This window comes from Bufo bufo, chromosome 9, assembly GCF_905171765.1.
Source record: "Bufo bufo chromosome 9, aBufBuf1.1, whole genome shotgun sequence".
Taxonomy (NCBI): domain Eukaryota; kingdom Metazoa; phylum Chordata; class Amphibia; order Anura; family Bufonidae; genus Bufo; species Bufo bufo.
This window is the reverse complement of record NC_053397.1, coordinates 106,319,393-106,340,549: the sequence shown is the minus strand read 5'-3', so window position 1 is coordinate 106,340,549 and position 21,157 is coordinate 106,319,393. Positions and strand designations below refer to the sequence as shown.

Below are 21,157 nucleotides of genomic sequence, written 5' to 3'. Positions count from 1 at the left end.
CACTGTTTTGTTTTCTGTTCTTCTGATCTGTCAGAAGAGCAGCATTTTTTTTTTTTTTTTATGTTTCTATTGGCTTTTATTCCATTTTATGTTTTGGCATGTTTATGTTTTATGTTGTCAACAGTGCAAGGTAAATAATGTCGTAACTTTATAGTCTGGGTCATTACAGTCACAAATGCAGATTTTGTTGCTGAAACTTCAGCAACTTAAAATAAGTTCCATTTATCTCTTCTGAATGGGGCTTATATAAATGGGCTTGCCACCAAAACAAGATATTCAGATGAATGGAATTGATTTTCAGTCTACCTTAGAAAGCCTATTTTATTGGGGAAAAAAAGTGTGTTTTCTTTCATTTTTTAAAATAATATATTTATTAATCTCACATGGGGAACATGAGATCAGTGTACCAACATATCTACCCTTAAAGAGGTTGCCTTGTGCATTTTAATGTGTATGGGCAGAATGGTGGCTCAGTAGTAAGCCCTCGTGCCTTGCAGTGCTGGGGACCGAGGTTCTCTCTGGTTTCCTCCCATACTCCAAAGACATACTCATAAGGAACTTAGACTGTGTGCGAGTGATCATAATGTCTGTAAAGCGCTATGGAATATTTGAGCACTATATAAGTAAATAAAATAAATACCACATGAAATTTAAAAACACTTGTTTATGAGCATAATAAAATCTCTTAAAAGGATCCTGTTGTTGAAGACATTGTACTAGGTCTGTTTTCTGTGTCACTTTCAATATTGGCCTAGAAAAGAAGGCAAAGTGATGATGAGCAGTGGCGTAGTTATGCAGTCACAAAAGGGAGTGCACCGGGCCCCCTTGCCAGAAGCACAATGCCAATTATGGTATATTTTGCTATATAAGACGCAGTGTGTCTTATAAAGCGAGTACTAGTGAGTGCTTCCATTAAGGAAGCACTCATTAGTATGCAGAAGGAGTGGGGAGTGAAGCACTGCAAACACTGTACTCACCCCTCCTACCAAGTTTTCTCCAGGCTCAAGACGTACAGTGCACACTAAGACCTGACGTTGTACGCAGTCAGGTGATGAGCGGGCCTGGAGAAGACCAGTGAGCAAGGACTGAAGGAGAGACCGCTGGACCTGGAGAGGAGCAGCGGAGCAGAAGAGGTAAGTTTATTTATTTAATTTGGGTCTCATCTGAGGTATGATAAGGGGGTCTGACTCTGATCTGAGGTCTGATATGGAAGTCTGAGTATCTGATATGGGGTCTGATATGGAGGTCTAAGGATCTGATAAGGGGGTCTGGGGATCTGATATGGGGGTCTGATCTGAGGTCTGATATGGGGGTCTGAGGATCTGATAAGGGGGTCTTAGTATCTGATATGGGGTTCTGATCTGAGGTCTGATATAGAGGTCTAAGGATCTGATATGGGGGTCTGAGGATCTGATATGGGGGTCTGATCTGAGGTCTGATATGGAGGTCTGAGGATCTAAAATAGGGGCTTGAGGATCTGATATGGGTGTCTGAGGATCTGATATCGGTGTCTTAGGATCTGATATAGGGGTCTGATTTGAGGATCTGATATCGGGGTCTGATCTGAGGATCTGATATGGGGATCTGATCTGAGGATTTAATATGGGGGTCTGATCTGAGGACTTGATATGAGGGTCTGATTTGAAGTCTGATTATGGGGGTCTGATCTGAAATGTGATATGAAGGTCTGACCTAAGGATCTGATATGGAGGTCTGATCTGAAAGGTAAGGGTAAAAGGTAATTTTTGTAATGAAGCACATTATAAGGGGATAGTTGGGGGCATTATTACCACTGGGGGACTATGGGGAACATGATTACTTCAATGGGCACAATGGGGGAATTATTACTATTGGGGGCACTGTTAACACTATGCCCTCTGGGAAATAATGATTTCTATTGGTGGGACTTTGAGGACCACTAATACTGTGGTGGGCACCCTGGCACAGAATCAGCTTAGCACAATTATTTTTGGGGAACATTATGTTTACAGCACTATTAGTGCCAGTGACACTATTTGCTGGACGCAGTTACTTTTTAGGGCACTGCATACCAATAAATATTGAAGGGGGCACTATCTCCAGAATTTGGCATGGGGGTGCCATTTCAATTTGTGCCTCAGGCAGCAGAAAGGCTAGATACACCCCTACTCATTGCCACAAAGCACTGAGGGAAGGAGGGGCCCAAGCAGAACTCTTGCATCAGGGCCCATGAGCTTTTAGCTATGCCCCTGCTGATGGGCATAATCAACAACAAGGATTGCAAACAGTTTCTGGGAATTAGAGAACTGACGATCACTACTAGCATCTGGTCTTTGGCATTGGTTCAGCGTAACAAGTATTACTGATTTATAGATTTTTAACCCCTTAAGAAACAATGATGTACAGGTATGTGTGAGAGATGTATGTATATCTTATATCTATCTCAACCAGGGTTCAATGAGAGGTTAATAAAATGTTAGCTGAAGTGTCAGCTCTTTGCAGGCATGTGGGGGGGGGGATAAGCTGACAACCCCCCCCCCCCCTTCCCACCTGCTCTATTTTCAGAAATTTAAGCTTCTGCTGCTCTAACTTCGAATCATCCTTTCTGATAAGACATTTCGATTCTTCTGTCTTTGTGGTTTCTGTGACGCACGGCTGTTGGGCATCTACCAATAATCATGGTATAAGTGTCTGTTCATTTACAATAAAGTAGATTACTGATTACAACCATCAGCCTTCTCTGTGCACATACGCTATATGAATTCGGAACCCATAATCATAGACTCAGGGGTAATTGCCCCAACATATGCCATTGATTTTAACGGGATCCATGCTCCATATATAATATAGCAGACACCTGGCCGCAATGATCAGGATCAGAGATAACACCGATCCTGGTTATTTAACCCCTCAGATGTAACTGTCAATAGTGATAGCAGCTTCTAAGTGGTTAAACAGAGGGAGCTGGCTTACCTCTGTCCTCCGAATGAAGGCCCCAAATTAAAATCACAGGCTCAGACCAATTGCTGTGACAGCCTGGGGCCTTGTGAAGACTCCTAAGCCTGTCATAGTAAGCTGACTACAAAGCCATGCCCGAGGCACGGCCTGACAAGCATCAGCCTGTCCAAAACCTGTAGACTTTGATGGTATTATATTTTAGTCAATGGGATACGAGATCAGAGGACTGCATAGTCAAGTCTCCTCCGGGAACTAAATTTCACAGTAAAACAATTTTTTTTAAAAGGTTTTTTAACAAATATTAAAAAAAAACACCCAAAAATATAAAGAATTGAAATCACCCCATTTGCTAATTTTACATATAAAAATAAACAATAAAAAATAAACATAATAGGTATAACCATGTCTCAAAATGCTCAAACTATTAAAATATAAAATTATTTTTCCCATTCAATGAATGCCGTAATGAAAAAATAAATAAAAATGCTCTTTTTGACTCCTTGTCCATTAAAAAAATTTAATAAAAAGTGTCTGAAAAGTCATATATAAACAAAAATATTACCAAAAGCAGTTAAGAGGTTAAAAAATGGATACTTTATTATTTTTGCACCTGGAATCTGTGTGAATGGAATTGTAGACAACTCCACCCAGTGCATTTCATATTTTTATATATAAATTTTTTTTAAATCCTATTATTTCTGCCTATAGCTGCAATGCAATCAGGATTTGTGTCCATAATACAGTACCAGAAAAAATTTGGGCACATCTTTTCATTCCGTGTTTTTTCTTATTTTTCATGAAAATTACTTCTATATTCTAATATTATATGTGTTCCTAGAATGTGGAAAATAACACAATAAATAAATAAATCATGGAATGAAAAGGTGGGTCCAAACTTTGTATTTTATGTCAGTAAAAACATTTTAACTATGCTCCTATGTAGCTGACCCAAACATGCATTTATATTTTACCAAAATGCAATGATCAGAATAATCATGTGGTAATGATTATTTACAGCTTACCATAGACTGTAAGTTGAACCTTACGAGCTGCATAACCTGCAGCATTCACTGCAGTGCAAGAATATTCCGCAGAATCCTCTCCTCCTGGAGAAGACAGGAACAAACTTCCATCTGATTCGATGATTATAGTATCACTGTTCGGAATGATTGTCTCTCCTCTCTTCAAAGGAATAATGAAAATAATAGAAAAAGTAAACTTCAATGCAGTAGTGTAGTGATATGAAAATCAGAAAAAGGGTATAAGTGAGGTCTTGTTGTGATGGCCCATTTATGATTATTATGTGTCAGAAGGCTGACCTGGCCTTCAGCAGTAACATACATAGTCATTCTCCAGAATGCATTGGTGTCTAAATGACATGAATTTTGTAAATGGATACATTCATTCTGTTCCTGGTCATCCTTTTACTCTTTCATTTAAAAGAGTCTTCCAGTTTTATGAAATGCAGGCAATGTTATGCAGACTGAGCAGATTCCATCAACTATAACAGTCATATAATACATGTTTTCCCATGAGCAGAACCCAGTGGACCTAACTGTAAGGCTATGTGCACACTACAGTTAAAAATGGCTGTGTGATAGCCATTTAAGTAACGGATGTCGCAAGGAAAATTTTTAGCACCACTGAAAGTCTATGGGCCTATTCAGCATTTTTTAATGGCCAATGAATAGTAGGCATCAAAAAATAGAACATGTCCTATTTGTTGCCTTTTCACGGCCAGATGGACCATTTTTAAATGCCACTTAGGAGTGGACCCATCTAATGGCCATTAAAAACAGGCGAACTAGAACAATATTGCCTTTTAGGTTTTAAAAAAAAAATTCTCCTCATCTACTTGCACGCTCAGTTGTGACGTTATCACGCTGAGTGTAGGTCCTTCGGCGGGTCCTTTTCAATCAAGAGAGGAGTGACTGCCTTTAAAATTGCTGCTGTGGCTGTATAAATGTGTCATATGTGCTATGGGGGACATTTATCAAATCTGTTATGCTATTTTTATGGCACACAAATGTTGTAAGGTTGCAACATTTGTGCATTTTTTGCGACTTTTGGTGAAATGTTGCAATATTTGTTGAGCTTCACCACTTCTAAAAGTGGAGTGAAAAGTTGGTCAAGATTAGAGATTAGATCAGGGTTATGTCTAAATTATGATGTTGCTAAAAAGTTTCTTAAAAATCTCCATGCCACGCAACCCCCTGTCAGTGGCTAAACCACATCCACTTAAGCCAAACTTAGTACACCAGTTCTGTTGTAGATAGTAAGATCTCCCTTTTTAAACCTGGCAATATTTATCAAGATGATATATTTACTGCATTATAATTACCTTTTTCCAAATAATCGATGGCTTAGGGACTCCACTGGCTTTGCATGGTAGTGATATTGCATTTCCTTCTATTGTACTGAAAATTTGTGGTCCATGCTGAATAATTGGACTAACTGTATAAAAGAAGGTTAAACATTACTCCTGCAGTTTCACTCTACAATGGTCTCTAACCATAAAAATGTTGACCCTAATACAATATAATGGTGATAATATATATAACACAGTTGATAGGATGCTGTCATGTACTGTATGCTTGTATGATGCACATTGTCTATTACACATATGAAATATGTCACTTATGAAGTAAAAATATTAAATCTTACTATGTTAGGTATTTTTAGGTTGTTAGGTAGGGTGTGATGCAAGTAACAGCTGAAGTTGCAGTGTATACTTGTATAAAAATAGTGAATATCATTGATCATATATGTATGCGTTATTCTGAGATGTGATTCTGTAATTGTATAGCTAGTATGAATAAATAGCTATACAGTAGACAAAGGTACAGTGCTTTGAAAAAGTATTCATACGCCTTGAACTTTTCCACATTTTTAAAATCAGCTACAAACTTAAATGTATATTATTGGGATTTTATGTGATAGACCAACACAATGTAGTCAATACTTTGTAGTACAACCTTTTGCTGCAATTAGAGGTGCAAATCTTTTGGGGTATGTCTCTACCAGCTTTGCACATCTAAAGACTGAAACTTTGCCCATTCTTCTTTGCAAAATACTGTAGCTCGAGCTCAGTCAGATTAGATGGAGAGTGTATGTGAACAGCAATTTTCAAGTCTTGTCACAGAATCTCAATGGGATTTAGGTCTGGACTTTGACTAGGCCATTCTAACACATGAATATGCTTTGATCTAGCCATTCCAATGTAGCTCTGGTTGTATGTTTAGGGTCGTTGTCCTGCTGGAAGGTGAACCTCTGCCCCGGTCTCAAGTCTTTTACAGCCTCTACCAGGTTTTCCTCCAGGATTGCCCTGTATTTAGCTCCATCCATCATCCAATCAACTCTGACCAGCTTCCCTGTCCCTGCCGAAGAAAAGCTATGTCCCCTACATGCCTACAAGACTTCTTATGGCTTGCTTTCAAAAATGACTTTCTTCTTGCCACTTCTCTATAAAGGCCAGATTTGTGGAGTACGTGACTAATAGTTTTCAGATGGACAGAGTCTCCCACCTAAGTAGTGGATCTCTGCAGCTCCTCCAAAGTGACCATGGGTCTCTTGGCTGTTTCTCTAATTAGTGCTCACCTTGCCTGGGCTGTCAGTTTAGGTGGACGGCCATGCCTTGATAGGTTTGCAGTTGTGCCATACTCCTTCCATTTTCGGATGATGGATTGAACAGTGCTCCATGAAGATGTTAAGAGCCTAGGATATTTTTTTATTATAACCTAACCCTGCTTTACACTTCTCCACAACATTTCCTTGACCTGTTTGGGTTGTTCCTTGGTTTTCATGATGATGTTCACTAATATTCTCTAACAAACCTCTGAGGCCTTCACAGATCAGCTGTAGTTATACTGAGAATAAATTACACACAGATGGACTCTATTTACTAACTGGGTGACTTCTGAAGACAATTGGTCATACTAGATTTTATTTAGGTGTATCAGAGTACAGGGTGCTGAATACAAATGCACGCCACCCTTTGCAGATTTGTATTTATTAAAAGTTTGGAAAACCATGGATAATTTTCTTTTCACTTCACACAATTGCTACTTAAAATAAAATACATTTAAGTTTGTGGGTGTAACATTAAAAAAATGTGGAGAAGTTGAAGGGGTATCAATACTTTTTTAAGGTGCTGTATGTACTTCTGAAATATTGCCAATTACAGGAAGTCTTTCTTTGGCATATAGGTATACCATAACCTGACCAATCCATGCAATCCCCCAAGATGTAAAGTAGCCGGAAAGAGGTTGTGTATCAATAGCGTTTGTACAATGCTTGTAAAACTGCAGCATAGTTTTAAAAGTTGTGCAGCACATCATACATTTGAATGAAAACCTGATTTATCTTTCGTAATTCATTCCATCATGCACTAGCATAAAGAAATAACAATAAAAAATATCTCTCTTTGGAGTATAGAACAATTTCAAGATCAATATGACCAAATCTGAAGATTTGAATGCTTTTCTTGCTGGGTCCATGGGTTCGTTGCTTAAAGCCTACTTTCCCATCACATGGCCTGTGGCAGGTATTACCTAGGGATTAAGATTACCTCAGACCTATCCCAGTTATTCAGAGATAATTTTACATCCCTTCTTCAACGATTTCAAAAGGACCTTGAGTCCTGGCAACATACAGAATTTTCATGATTTGGCAGAATCAGTATCGTAAAAATGAATCTCTTGCCAAAATTACCTTACCTTGTGCAGATCATCCCCATTTGCTGTTTCATGAGGTTTGTTTAGTGCCTGACTGGAGGCCCCCACACACACTAGACGAGAGGTTTGATGAAGTGATGCTATATCAGAGAATGGAGGAGTTTGTTATCCAATCTAAGCATGAGCGAATAGACCTTCATTCATAGATCCGAAGTCGATTTGTTAAATATTTACATATCCGTGCAGTATTAAAATGTATTGGCTCTGTGGAGTTAAAGTTTGCTTCGACAAAAATCACCCAAGACTTCAGTTAATTCCTACTATATACATATCTAAGTATTAAAAAACAATTTTTAATAGCAACCCAAACTGGGCTTTGGTACTGGCTAGTACCTTGGTACCAAAGCCCAGTTCGTATTGCTATTTTAAATAGTTTTTCAATACGCAGATATGAATACAGTAGGAATGAACTGAAGTCTCGCGTGACTTTGGTCGAGAAGAACTTTGGCTCCATGGAGCCAATACATTTTGATGCTGTATGGATACATCTTTAAAATGTAAGTATTTATGATCCGAAGGTTAATTCGTTCAAGCCTAATCCAAACCCCTCAGAACTCCTCTCAATTTTTGAAAACCTGGAGCCATTAGGACTACTTTCGCACCTCTGGGACATATCGGAACCTTCAGAAATGATTGCCTCCCTCCTCTTCTTCTTCCTTCCTTTTCAATCTGTTTACTTTCTCTATTTATTTTGCGCTGAGCTTTACTTCATTACTTGAATGTAGGCTCAATTATACATTCATATTTTTCAATATGTTTTTGGCATTTTTGTTTGCTTATCATTAACACCATGCTGAAAATGTGCGGATTGTAATCTTTAATGATTGACTCATCATATCAATCTTATTAGTGTGTTAGGGTACTTTCACACTTGCGTTTTTCTTTTCCGGCATAGAGTTTTGTCCTAGGGGCTCTATACCGGAAAAGAACTGATCAGTTTTATCCACATGCATTCTGAATGGAGAGTAATCCGTTCAGGATGCATCAGGATGTCTTCAGTTCAGTCTTTTGCTACGGTTTTATCTCCAGCCCAAAAAAGGGAACATTTGCCTGAATGCCGGATCCGGCATTTTTTCCCATAGGAATGTATTAGTGCCGTAATGCTGGGTTTGAAAAAAATAAATGCCGGATCCGTTTTCCGGATGACACTGGAAAGACGGGTCCGGTATTTAAATGCATTTTTAAGACGAATCAGGATCCTGATCAGTTTTAAAATGCCATCAGTTTGCATACGTTTTGACGGATCCGGCAGGCAGTTCCGGCGACAGACCTGCCTGCCGGATTCCTCTGCCGCAAGTGTGAAAGTACCCTTATATAGTAAAGGTGACACAATTTACTTTTTTACGTATTGTAACTGTTACAACTGCTAAAATAAAAAATCCAATAAAATTCATAAATAAGAAGGATTAACACTAATAGTACAAAATGAAAATTATTTTTTAACTATTCCTTTTTGATAATCACAAGGAAAATGGAGTATCATTGTCATAATTCATTTTATTCTGACATAATATATGAGTATAATGTCTCATATTCTGACATAAAGTATTTGCAACACAACTTTACTTTTCAAGCTCTCCAGTAATATTCTGTGATATTATATTCTGTAATATGTAATATTCTGCCTTACCGTATACATTGACGGTTGTTAATCGTTTACTTGTGCCAGCAACATTTGTCGCTGTGCATGCATATTCTCCATCATCTTGCAGGTGAGCACTTTCTAGATGAAGACTTCCATCTGTCCGGACACTAACATAGGGGTTTGAAACCACCTAAAGAACATAAACATCTTAGAAAGTCTACCTGATGCAGTCCACAGAAAGACAAAACCCATTATAGCGAGTGGTGATACGGTGCAATATGAGGTGGGGCAAGGTCCTAATTATCAAGAAGGTTAACCACAGAATACACAAAATTCCATTGCAATTAGGTAATTAGTCTATTAAGTATCTGCAATGAGGACAAAAGAACAAGTGGATCAGTGAATGCTATCTGTGCCTCACACAGGATTGACAGCCCTGTACAATGCTGTATGCGCTCCTGCTAAACATCACCTTATATAATCTGTGACAGTGTGAACAAGGTCCAGGAGGATTTGGGCATGGTCATGGTCTTGTCATGTTATTTGCATTAATTATCTTTGTCTTCATTTTTCATTGTGGATACCTTATAGAGTGCACTTACCATACACACTGAAGCTATTAGTAGAGAAGTATTAAAGGGAATCTGACAGCCCCCCCCCCCAAGTCCTATTAAATACAGTACTACAATAATTGTACTGCTGTAACTGACCTTAAATTACTAATTGGCAAGTCCACACTCATCCACAAACCAGCCCTGGAATAGATAATGGATAGGACTCGAGGATGAGTCCTCTCAACGTAGTGGAGAATGGGGGTGATTATTGATTAACAAATTACTGATCTGAGGTCAGTGGCAGCAGCACTATTCATGTATTAATGTACTTGTCACCGCAAAATGCGTCATGATTTGCCCCGCGGTTGTTTTGTGGTGAACTTTGCTAGTTTGCAATTCACCGAACATGCGAACATATGGCGATATTCTCACGTGCCATATTTTTTTGCATAGCGCTGAACTTTGACCCATGACACATCTATCAGGTGGGACAGGACAGCCAATTGAGATGTTTCAGCACATGGACACCCCCCCAACCCTATAACAGAACCTGATCTGGCAGCCATTTTACATTATGTGTTTTGCCAGTGTAGGAAGAGGTTGCATTTTGGAGCAGGGACAGTTAGGGACACCAAATGCTAGCTAATAGGGTCACAAAAGTCCTTTTAAGGACTGGTATAGGTGTGCTATCGATAGGTGTGATATAGGAGGGGTGTAATATACTTAGAATATACTTTCTAACATAGAAATTATATTATAGTGTATTTGTATTGTGCAGCAGTTGTGTGCAGTTCTGCTGCGATACCGCAGCTAGATAGAGGGACAAACGCTATTGGAGTAACTAATTGCAAAGGGTGTGATATACCTGATGCCCCAAAAAAAGCTGCTTGAGGGCTGCGATATACCTTCTTCCACAAAATCCTGATTGAGGGTTCTATATACCTGTTTCCGCCAAATACTGATTGAGGGGTGCTAGATACCTTCTTCCACAAAATACTGATTGAGGGCTGCGATACACCTGCTCCCACAAAATACTGATTGAGGGGTGCCATATACCTGTTTCCGACAAATACTGATTGAGGGGTGCTACATACCTTCTTTCACCAAATACTGATTGAGGGCTGCGATACACCTGCTTCCACAAAATACTGATTGAGGGGTGCCATATACCTGTTTCCGCCAAATAATGATTGAGGGGTGCTATATACCTTCTTCCACAAAACACTGATTGAGGGCTGCGATACACCTGCTTCTACAAAATACTGATTAAGGGGTGCCATATACCTGTTTCTGCCAAATACTGATTGAGGGGTTCTATATACCTGTTTCCGCCAAATACTAATTGAGGGGTGCTATATGCCTTCTTCCACCAAATACTGATTGAGGGCTGCAATACACCTGCTTCCACAAAATCCTGATTGAGGGGTGCCATATACCTTTTTCTACAAAATCCTGATTGAAGGGTGCTATATACCTGTTTCCGCCAAATACCTATTGAGGGGTGCTATATACCAGTTTCTGCCAAATACCTATGGAGGGGTGCTATATACCTTCTTCCACAAAATGCTGATTGAGGGGTGGTATTGCTATATACCTTCTTCCACAAAATACAGATTGAGGGCTGCGATACACCTGTTTCCACAACATACTGATTGTGGGGTGCCATATACCTGTTTCTGCCAAATACTGATTGAGGGGTGCTATATGCCTGTTTCCACCAAATACTGATTGAAGGGTGACATATACCTGTTTCTGCCAAATACTGATTGAGGGCTGTAATACACCTGCTTCCACAAAATACTGATTGAGGGGTTCCATATACCTGTTTCCGCCAAATGCTGATTGAGGGGTGCTATATACCTGTTTCCGCCAAATACTGATTGAGGGGTGCTATATGTCTTCTTCCACCAAATACTGATTGAGGGCTTGAATTATTTTTGCCGCATCTGTATTCACAAGGTGCAGTATTTTTTATATTCTCATAGTGTGTGAAGGAGATATGAGAATATAAGAAATACTGCACCTTGTGAATACAGATGCGGCAAAAATAATGGAAACACTATCAACTAAAGGATATAGAGATGTCAAGACAGAATAAAAGAGGTAACTCCGAGGTGTCTAGAGTCTAATTGTAACAAAAAAAAATTGGGAAGTCTAAACCCATGGAATATATCCTCTATATATAAAAAATATTGCAAGCAATAAATAAATTAAAAATTAAAAACAAAAAAACACAATAAGAATCGCAACCAAATGTACCAAAAACATAGGTGCGTTCTTTGCTCCTTTTTGCTTCTTTATATGAACTATGCAATGAAAAACAAAAAAAACGCAATAAGAATCGCAACCAAATATATCAAAAACCCAGGTGCGTTTTTTGCTCCTTCTTGCTCCTTTTTGCTCCTTCTAGCTCAATGAAACTATATACTGTATATTAAAACAAATATAGAACTCACTAAAGAATAGAAACATAAATGCAAATGCGGCTCCTTCCTTAGTTTAATCTATCTATTCCTTACTTTATAGAACAACTTAACCTTACGAATGTAACAATGAGAAAGTTATTATGAAGGTATATTCAAATCTTAAGGTTGGATAGGATCGGATGATTATTACAAATCCATGTCATGTTTTAGGTGGGTTTTAAGGCCACACACTATAAAAGAAGGGGGTAGTTGCAGTATATACCAAAGCCACTGAGGAAGAGGTTGATACCTCGAAACGCGTCTGGCTGTTTTGGGAATTAAAAACTACCCACCTAAAACTTTATACAAACTATCCAACATCACCATATTCTATTATCTTTTATTATAAAGACTGAGCCCTTAAAAGATCTAGTAGAGCGAAAACGTCATCACCTGACTTGCACTGTATCATGTGGAACATCACATGACATCGCTAATTTGCTGGGACGCTGAGGTTCACGTACTGCAAGGTCTGGAGATCTCAGGGCAAGATCACGTGGGACGCCAAGACCTACGCACAACACAGTCCGGAGTGACTGCAACTTACCATCGATCTTGGTGGACACCACATGTTGTATCTGCTATTAGAAGTTTAAAGACAGAAGAACCAAGCCTGTCTGAACAGAAGAATCTAATCTAAAGATTATCGTGGGAAGGGTAAGGTAAGAGGCTGTGCATCAGGTTGACGCCCCAGACGCCACCCCTACAGCTAATACCTAGCCCTCAGGGATACTCCAGATATATTATTAACTGACTGCGAATATTGAATTGGTACTGACCACTACCTGGATATTCTTTTACTTCCTTTTTTTCACTTTTTTCACATCTTTTTCATCATTTTTATATTTTATTACTTGTTCGATTTTACTTTGTTATTTATTCACAAAGTGTGGGACTACACTTTTGGAGCACTATTACGTATTTATCATATGGTTGTTTTTCACAGTTGTATACAACTTTTATAAGGAGCATATAGCGACTATTTGTTTTATCACCTAAGCCCATCTATTTTGAATATTCCAAACTCAACATTTAAGCAAATCAGAAATTAAGAAGTCAGGGGTTCATACGATTTTTATTTATATTGTATTGGCATTTCTAATTCTATTTTATTGAGTAAACCAGTTATTTTAACATTCATACCAGATGGTGAGTGCCTGTTTTTATTTTGAATACTAGGAAAGGTACATAACTTTTACTGCCCACTGGGTCAACCTTCTGACGGGCGTCAAGCATGTAAACCGTGGCACCCGTGTGTATTTGGTTTTACCGCCACGGATTGCATGCAGGCCTGCCTCTTCTTCTCCTTCTCCTCCTACTCCATCCTCCGTCTACTCCTCGGCTGACTCCTCCTTTTCCACTGCTACCTCCTCTTCCGCTACACCCCTCAAGCTCCCCAAAACCTATTTGACGTGCCAGCTGAGACGTTGCCATGCTGTGCTGCGGCTGTTGTGCCTGGAAGCCAAGAGCCACACCGTTCCTGCACTGCTTTCAGCTCTGTGGTCACAGGCCGATCAGTGGCTAACCCCGCTCAATTTGACAGTTGGTAAAGTAGTGTGCGACAATGGTGGCAATCTGCTGAGCGCGCTGAAACAGGGCAAAATGACACACGTGCCGTGCATGGCACATGTCCTGAACTTCGTCGTGCAGCGATTCGTTGCCAAATACCCCGGGTCCAGGACGTCTTGCAGCAGGCCAGGAAAATCTCTGGCCATTTTAGAAGATCTTACACGGTGTCACGGGGTTCCGAAGGTGCACTCGGTCCCCCATTGCCCGCAGACCTGTTGCTTAGCTTTGGGAATGAGGATTTGTACTTGACCTCATTCCCAGGGCGGCTTTGCTGGCTGGGTGGCTCCCTGCTCCTAGTCTGCCTTGAGCGCCGAGCTGATCACTCGGTGCTTGACTGGTTGGCCTGTCGGTCATGTGACGCTGGCCACGTCACATGACCCTCACTCCCCACTATAAATACAGGCAGCCTGCTGGCCACAGGTTGCCTGTTAATTTCTAGGTTCCTGGCTATTTGTTGGACTACTGAATACTTACCTGATCCTGTTCCCTGACGATCCTCTGCCTGCTCCTCCTGTACTGCGCATCCATCCTGGTATTGTGACCTCGGCTCCCACCTGACTACTCTCTTAGGACTCCTCTTGTACTTCGCTACTCTCCTGGTATTTGACCCCGGCTTCTCCTGACCATTCTTTGCTTAATCCGTTGTACTGCGTAGCTCTCTTGGTTCTGACCCGGTCCGTTCATGTTCCGTATTTTGTTTTGTCTGTCTTCCCTGCACATATCCTAAGTTAGGGACTGCCGTCCAGTTGTCCCCTGTCATCAGGACTCGTGAGGCAAGTAGGCAAGGCCAGGGGTGAGGGTGGAGCGCAGTGGTCACTACCCTTCCCCCTGTGTGTGTGTGGACGTGACCGTTACACACGGCCATGGCTCGCCTTGCTGACTTTCAGCAGCAACACCACTTGCCCGTCAGATGTCTGATTTGTGACTGCCAAATGCGCTAGAACTCCACCTTGTATATGCTTGATAGGCTGCTCCAGCAGAAACGTGCAGTTAACGACTAACTGTACGAACTCTGCGGCAGGACAGGTTCTGGGAAGCTTGGTTTCTTTTTTTTCACCGTGCCAGTGGCTGCTCATGCGCGATGCATGCAGACTTCTGTGGCCATTTGATGAGATCACCAAACTGGTCAGTCGCAGCCAGGGCGCCATCAGTGACATCATACCTTACGCCTTCTTTCTGGAGCGTGCATTGCGTTGTGTCATTGATCAGGCCGTCAAGGAGCAGGAGCTGGAAGATGAGGAAGTCGCAATGCTGAATGAATTCCCAGGGGGGGCTACTTTATCTGAGACAAGTCAGCAGGAGTCTGAAGAGGAGTCAGAGGAGGATGGTGGCTGGAGGGAGGAGGAGGGGCAAGAAGAGCAGGCTTTAAACTTTTCGGGGATCCCTGGTGTTGTCCGTGGCTGGAGGGAGGAGATCGAGGACGACATTCTCCTGGGCGATAAGCAGTAAGCAGGAGCCAGGGCGCTCCACCGCTTCCAATTTAGTGCAAAAAGGGGGCCTTCATGCTCCAGTGTTTGAAGACGGACCCTCGTATAAAAAGCATAAAGGGCAAGGACCTGTACTGGTTGGCAATGAACTTAGACCCCCGGTACAAACACAAAATGGCAGACATGTTAACAGCATCACAGAGGACTGTCAGAATGCAGCATTTCAAGGCCTTGCTGCAAGAGATGCTGCATTCTGCTGTTGCGGGCACTGGCAGAGGAATTTCCACCCACAGCGAAACAGGTGCGGGGTACCAATCCCACCGCACCTGCAAAATGAGGGTGGTTTGAAGATGTGTTGGTCACTTCGGATATGAGATCATTCTTGCAGTCAACCCATTGACAGTCGCCCTCCGGATCCAGCCTCAGGGAAAGCCTAGACCGACAGGTGTCCGACTAAATCAGGTTAACGGACGATGTTGACGCTCTGAGAAGCGAGAAACCCCTTAACTACTAGGTGTGCAGGCTTGACCTGTGGCCAGAGCTGGCGCAATTTGCCATGGAACTATTGGCTTGCCCCTCGTCGAGTGTCCTGTCCGAAAGGACGTTCAGTGCAGCAGGGGGATCTTGACCAATAAGCGCACTCGCTTAGCTCACGACAGTGTGGACTACTTCACATTTTTAAAAATGAATGAGGCATGGATCTCAGAGGAATTCAACACCTGTGATAACCACGTGTAATTGAATTTTGTCATGCCAGCCCACACATATCCGCCACCACTCAGAACAAAGAATGGTCCGTGCCTTATGTATATACAGCGGCATAAAAGGCCTTTTATGTCAGCTGAATGCCTAATTTTTGGGGCCTGTACTGGCCGACAGTTACATATTTATCCTGTGACCGCCTAATGTACCTCCAGCCACATAATCCAAAGTTCTTTGCTGTCAGGTGAATGCCTGCGGTATTAAGGACCTTTGCGCCACAATCTGTGTCAGAAATACGCCTAACATAGACGTATTTCTATATAATAAATGACCACCTAATTGTATTATTATTTGGGGGTAGGGATAATATCTTTATATTTTATAGATTCTAGTGTATTATACTGTGCCCTGTATTTCCCAGTAGAAAATGATCCTTGGGAAGCACAGTCCTCATCCCTGTGCTTCCCAAGGATCATTTCTACTGGGAAATACAGGGCACAGGTAGCGCTCTGTCAGTACATGGCGGCCTCCCCTCTCCGCCACGCTGCTCTGCTGTGTACTGGTGCTTATTCTGACACTAGGGCTGGGTTCACATACTATTTTTGCCATCCATTTAATGCATACCAAAAATGCATGCGTTAACAGATGCCTCAGACTGGTAGTGCTGCACATTTGTATACCTCAAACCGATAGAAAATTTTTATTTTTCTAGGCTGCAGCAGGGCACATTTTTAGGAGTTTCCCTTTAAGATGCATGGCTGATTAAAATACATATTTTTTGTGGGAATTTTTGGCAATGACCCCCCTCTGGTATATCACTGTCCATGTTGTGGGACTATTTGTGTACTTCTAGTAAGGGTTTGCTGGCTGCAAATATACCCTGAAGGTTTTTCAGGTTCGCCTGCCATTAAAGTCCGCCTAACGCGCGGTTTGTGAACATTTTGTCACGGATGATATTGAAGATAGCTGGAAGTTATGGATAAACATCAGACTGGCTTGATCCCAAACTAAGGAGCATAAAGGTGACCCCTGGAAAACCCTAAGAGCTCACCCTGACTGCTAGGCTCATACAAAGGTCTCAGAGGTAGACGATTGCATGCCCTCGTACCTAGACTGTGTGACACCTGAAAACCCTATAATAGTGAGGGGACACGACCACTGGCTCCCTGCACTTAATACGGAGGGAGTCAGGGTCACCTAGAATCAAGCCAGCAAGTAAACACAATACAAGAAAGGACTTATCTGAACAAGCAGTAACAGAAGTCTCCAGCAGTGAGCACTTCAATCCAGGAAGTAATATAAACCGCAAAGTGAGGCAGTATGGGAGGGAATATAAAGGGAGGCAATTAGTGTGAATAGGTGACAGCTGGGAGAAGGAAAGGAGATGACAAAGTGAAACCAAAACAAAGAACATCATGCAAGAGGTACAGAAGAACGTCTGCCAGAACTTCTCAGAGAGCTGGCGGTGACACATTTGATCGCAAACGAGTGTTCAAAAATTGTCCCGGCCGATGTTCGTCCATCACTAGTCATCATGTTATATAGAAGAAGGAGCTGAGCAGACTTATTTATAGTTACACTTACACAGGGAACAGTATTAATCACTGATAACACCTCCCGTGTACAACTGAAGTCAGAAAGAGAAGAGATATCTAATATATAAAGCTGAGTGTATGTGTATGTATGTGTATGTCCGCTAAAGGAATCCACACCATCGCATTTACAATCACGAAATTTGGCACACAGGTACATCAGGTGTCCGGGAAGGTTTTAGACCAGGTCTCAGCTCTCTAGGACGTACCGTTCCTGGGGTATTCCCAAAAAATGCATTAGCCAATATAAGCTTGGTCACATGACCCTTATCAGCCAATAGAAGCTCGCAGGTCCTCCAGCCTCCACATACACAGTTTTACCAAGATAATTGATATTGAAGTAAAGCCATGGCCCAATAGCACTTAGTACCTTATTTCCAGATGTGCCTTTGTTCCTTTACTCTTGCAGGAAGGAGCCCAGACACGCTCCCTGCCCCAATGTTTCCACACTCAAAAAAACTTAAAACCCAGCCCCATGATCCCACTAAGCCACGCCCCCTCCCACTCCTGAGCCGACAAGGATTGAAAAAATGAAGGTAAAAACAACTTCTGTCATCTGCAGGGTTGGGAGGGAGGGTGAATTTCTCCCTGCAGCTTACACTCAGAAAGCACAGTGCTGCTGTCTTACAGTGAGCTGTTCAAAAGGACATGCCCCCGATCCAGTAAAGGACACTGTTAAGGGGGCGGGACCCTGTGGAGGTCACTGTCAAGGGGGTGGTGTGCTGTAAAACTCACTGTTAAAGGGAAAGGCTGCTGTAAAGGTCAAAGTTACGGGGGTGGGCTGCTGTGGAGGTCCAATTTTAAGGGACCAGGCACTGTGAGGGGGGTCAGTGTTAAGGGGTGGGGGGCTGTGGAGGTCACTGTTAAGGGGGCGGGGTGCTATAGATGTTACTGTTATAGTGGATAGTATTGATCTCCCTTAACGACACACACAAACATTAAATGAAATAGATTAAATATACTGGAGCAAAGCTGGGTCCTTCAGCTAGTCAATGTATAAATTACAAGTTTTACTAACTCTTTATCCAAAACTATATATCAATCTGCTCAGCTCCTCCTGCTCTATAACATGCTGCCTGCAAATTGCATTGCATTTTGTGGTAACAGATTCACTTTAATAGGGAACAGAGGACCGGAAGAAACTTTTAGCTATACTATTTTGGTTATTTTCCTTTACAAGAAGATACTGCTATTTAATATCTAACATGTACAGTGCTAATAAATAGCAGCAAGTGACTTACCACTACATTGTCTTTAAGCCACTGTCTGATTGGAAGTGGATTTCCAGCTAGGAGTACACAAGGCAGAGTGATTTGGTTTCCTTCAATAACATTCACCACGTGAGGACTTTCTCCAATTATAGGCACGACTAAAAGTGCAATAATAAAACTCAAATAGAAGCATATAGATGAGAAATACACAATACAAAAAAATCAGCCTATGACCTGTTCTTAGTTGCATGGTAGCTAATTAGTCCTCTAAGCTGTGACCTCTGGAAAGGAAAGAGTTAAAACAACATTGTAACATAGTCAGTAAGCCAAAGACAGCTGTACCCGCGACATGCAATGTGGAATTTTGGGGCAGATCAGTGGTGTAACTACCGGGGAAGCAGGGGAAGCGGCTGCTCCGGGGCCCGGGCTGACAAGGGGCCCGTCTGCCCGGGAGCAGTGTCTCAGTGTCAAACAACACAAGGATTATCTCAGTCCAGGCACTTCACTTATAGTGCGGTCACATCACCAACAGTCCCTGACTGCCGACAGCCAATCCTCCCCCCTCCCTTTGTCAGCCCTATAAAGAAAGCTGTTTATATGTGTGTGTCCAGACTCACTCAGGCGTGCAGGCTCAGGAGGACAGTAGGGCTGCAGCATTACACGTCAGCAGGCACGCTGAGTCAATGAGGAGCCGGCTCTACACTCGTGCCTGCTGAAGTTGATTGATGCTGCCCAGCGGTCCGCGCTCAGAAGGACGCATGCAGGAGGCAGGAAGAAAAAACACTGCATGCTATCAGCGGTGCTCCCCCTCCTCCTCCTCCATGCCTCCTGACTGCTCCACTCCTGCAGTCTCCAAGTAGAAAGATAAGTGACCAATCTGTGTTTATTATGTGTGTGTGTGTGTGTGTGTGTATATACACTGCTCAAAAAAATAAAGGGAACACAAAAATAACACATCCTAGATCTGAATTGATTAAATATTATTCTGAAATACTTTGTTCTTTACATAGTTGAATGTGCTGACAACAAAATCATACAAAAATAAAAAAATGGAAATCAAATTTTTCAACCCATGGAGGTCTGAATTTGGAGTCACACTCAAAATTAAAGTGGAAAAACACACTACAGGCTGATCCAACTTTGATGTAATGTCCTTAAAACAAGTCAAAATGAGGCTCAGTAGTGTGTGTGGCCTCCACGTGCCTGTATGACCTCCCTACAACGCCTGTGCATGCTCCTGATGAGGTGGCGGACGATCTCCTGAGGGATCTCCTCCCAGACCTGGACTAAAGCATCTGCCAACTCCTGGACAGTCTGTGGTGCAACGTGACATTGGTGGATAGAGCGAGACATGATGTCCCAGATGTGCTCAATTGGATTCAGGTCTGGGGAACGGGCGGGCCAGTCCATAGCATCAATGCCTTTGTCTTGCAGGAACTGCTGACACACTCCAGCCACATGAGGTCTAGCATTGTCTTGCATTAGGAGGAACCCAGGGCCAACCGCACCAGCATATGGTCTCACAAGGGGTCTGAGGATCTCATCTCGGTACCTAATGGCAGTCAGGCTACCTCTGGCGAGCACATGGAGGGCTGTGTGGCCCTCCAAAGAAATGCCACCCCACACCATTACTGACCCAATGCCAAACCGGTCATGCTGGAGGATGTTGCAGGCAGCAGAACTCTGTCACGTCTGTCACATGTGCTCAGTGTGAACCTGCTTTCATCTGTGAAGAGCACAGGGCGCCAGTGGCGAATTTGCCAATCTTGGTGTTCTCTGGCAAATGCCAAATGTCCTGCACGGTGTTGGGCTTTAAGCACAACCCCCACCTGTGGACGTCGGGCCCTCATATTACCCTCATGGAGTCTGTTTCTGACCGTTTGAGCAGACACATGCACATTTGTGGCCTGCTGGAGGTCATTTTGCAGGGCTCTGGCAGTGCTCCTCCTGTTCCTCCTTGCACAAAGGCGGAGGTAGCGGTCCTGCTGCTGGGTTGTTGCCCTCCTACGGCCTCCTCCACGTCTCCTGATGTACTGGCCTGTCTCCTGGTAGCGCCTCCATGCTCTGGACACTACGCTGACAGACACAGCAAACCTTCTTGCCACAGCTCGCATTGATGTGCCATCCTGGATAAGCTGCACTACCTGAGCCACTTGTGTGGGTTGTAGACTCCGTCTCATGCTACCACTAGAGTGAAAGCACCGCCAGCATTCAAAAGTGACCAAAACATCAGCCAGGAAGCATAGGAACTGAGAAGTGGTCTGTTGTCACCACCTGCAGAACCACTCCTTTATTGGGGGTGTCTTGCTAATTGCCTATAATTTCCACCTGTTGTCTATCCCATTTGCACAACAGCATGTGAAATTGATTGTCACTCAGTGT

The 21,157-nt window shown here is 42.4% G+C and overlaps 1 protein-coding gene across 3 annotated transcripts in view; it reads right to left on the bottom strand.

The window, feature by feature from the left end:
* Positions 1–21,157, bottom strand: part of HMCN1 (hemicentin 1) — a 723,834-nt gene that overhangs the window by 585,717 nt on the left and 116,960 nt on the right. For all 3 annotated transcript variants that reach the window (XR_005774384.1, XM_040408842.1, XM_040408843.1), the window contains 4 exons: positions 18,806–18,933; positions 9,301–9,445; positions 5,279–5,391; positions 3,960–4,119 (listed from right to left, as the gene is read on the bottom strand). Coding sequence is in view for 2 of the 3 variants with exons in the window: in XM_040408842.1 (XP_040264776.1) it covers positions 3,960–4,119; positions 5,279–5,391; positions 9,301–9,445; positions 18,806–18,933 (546 nt within the window). In the remaining variant the exon portion in view is untranslated. The remainder of the gene's footprint in view (positions 1–3,959; positions 4,120–5,278; positions 5,392–9,300; positions 9,446–18,805; positions 18,934–21,157) is intronic.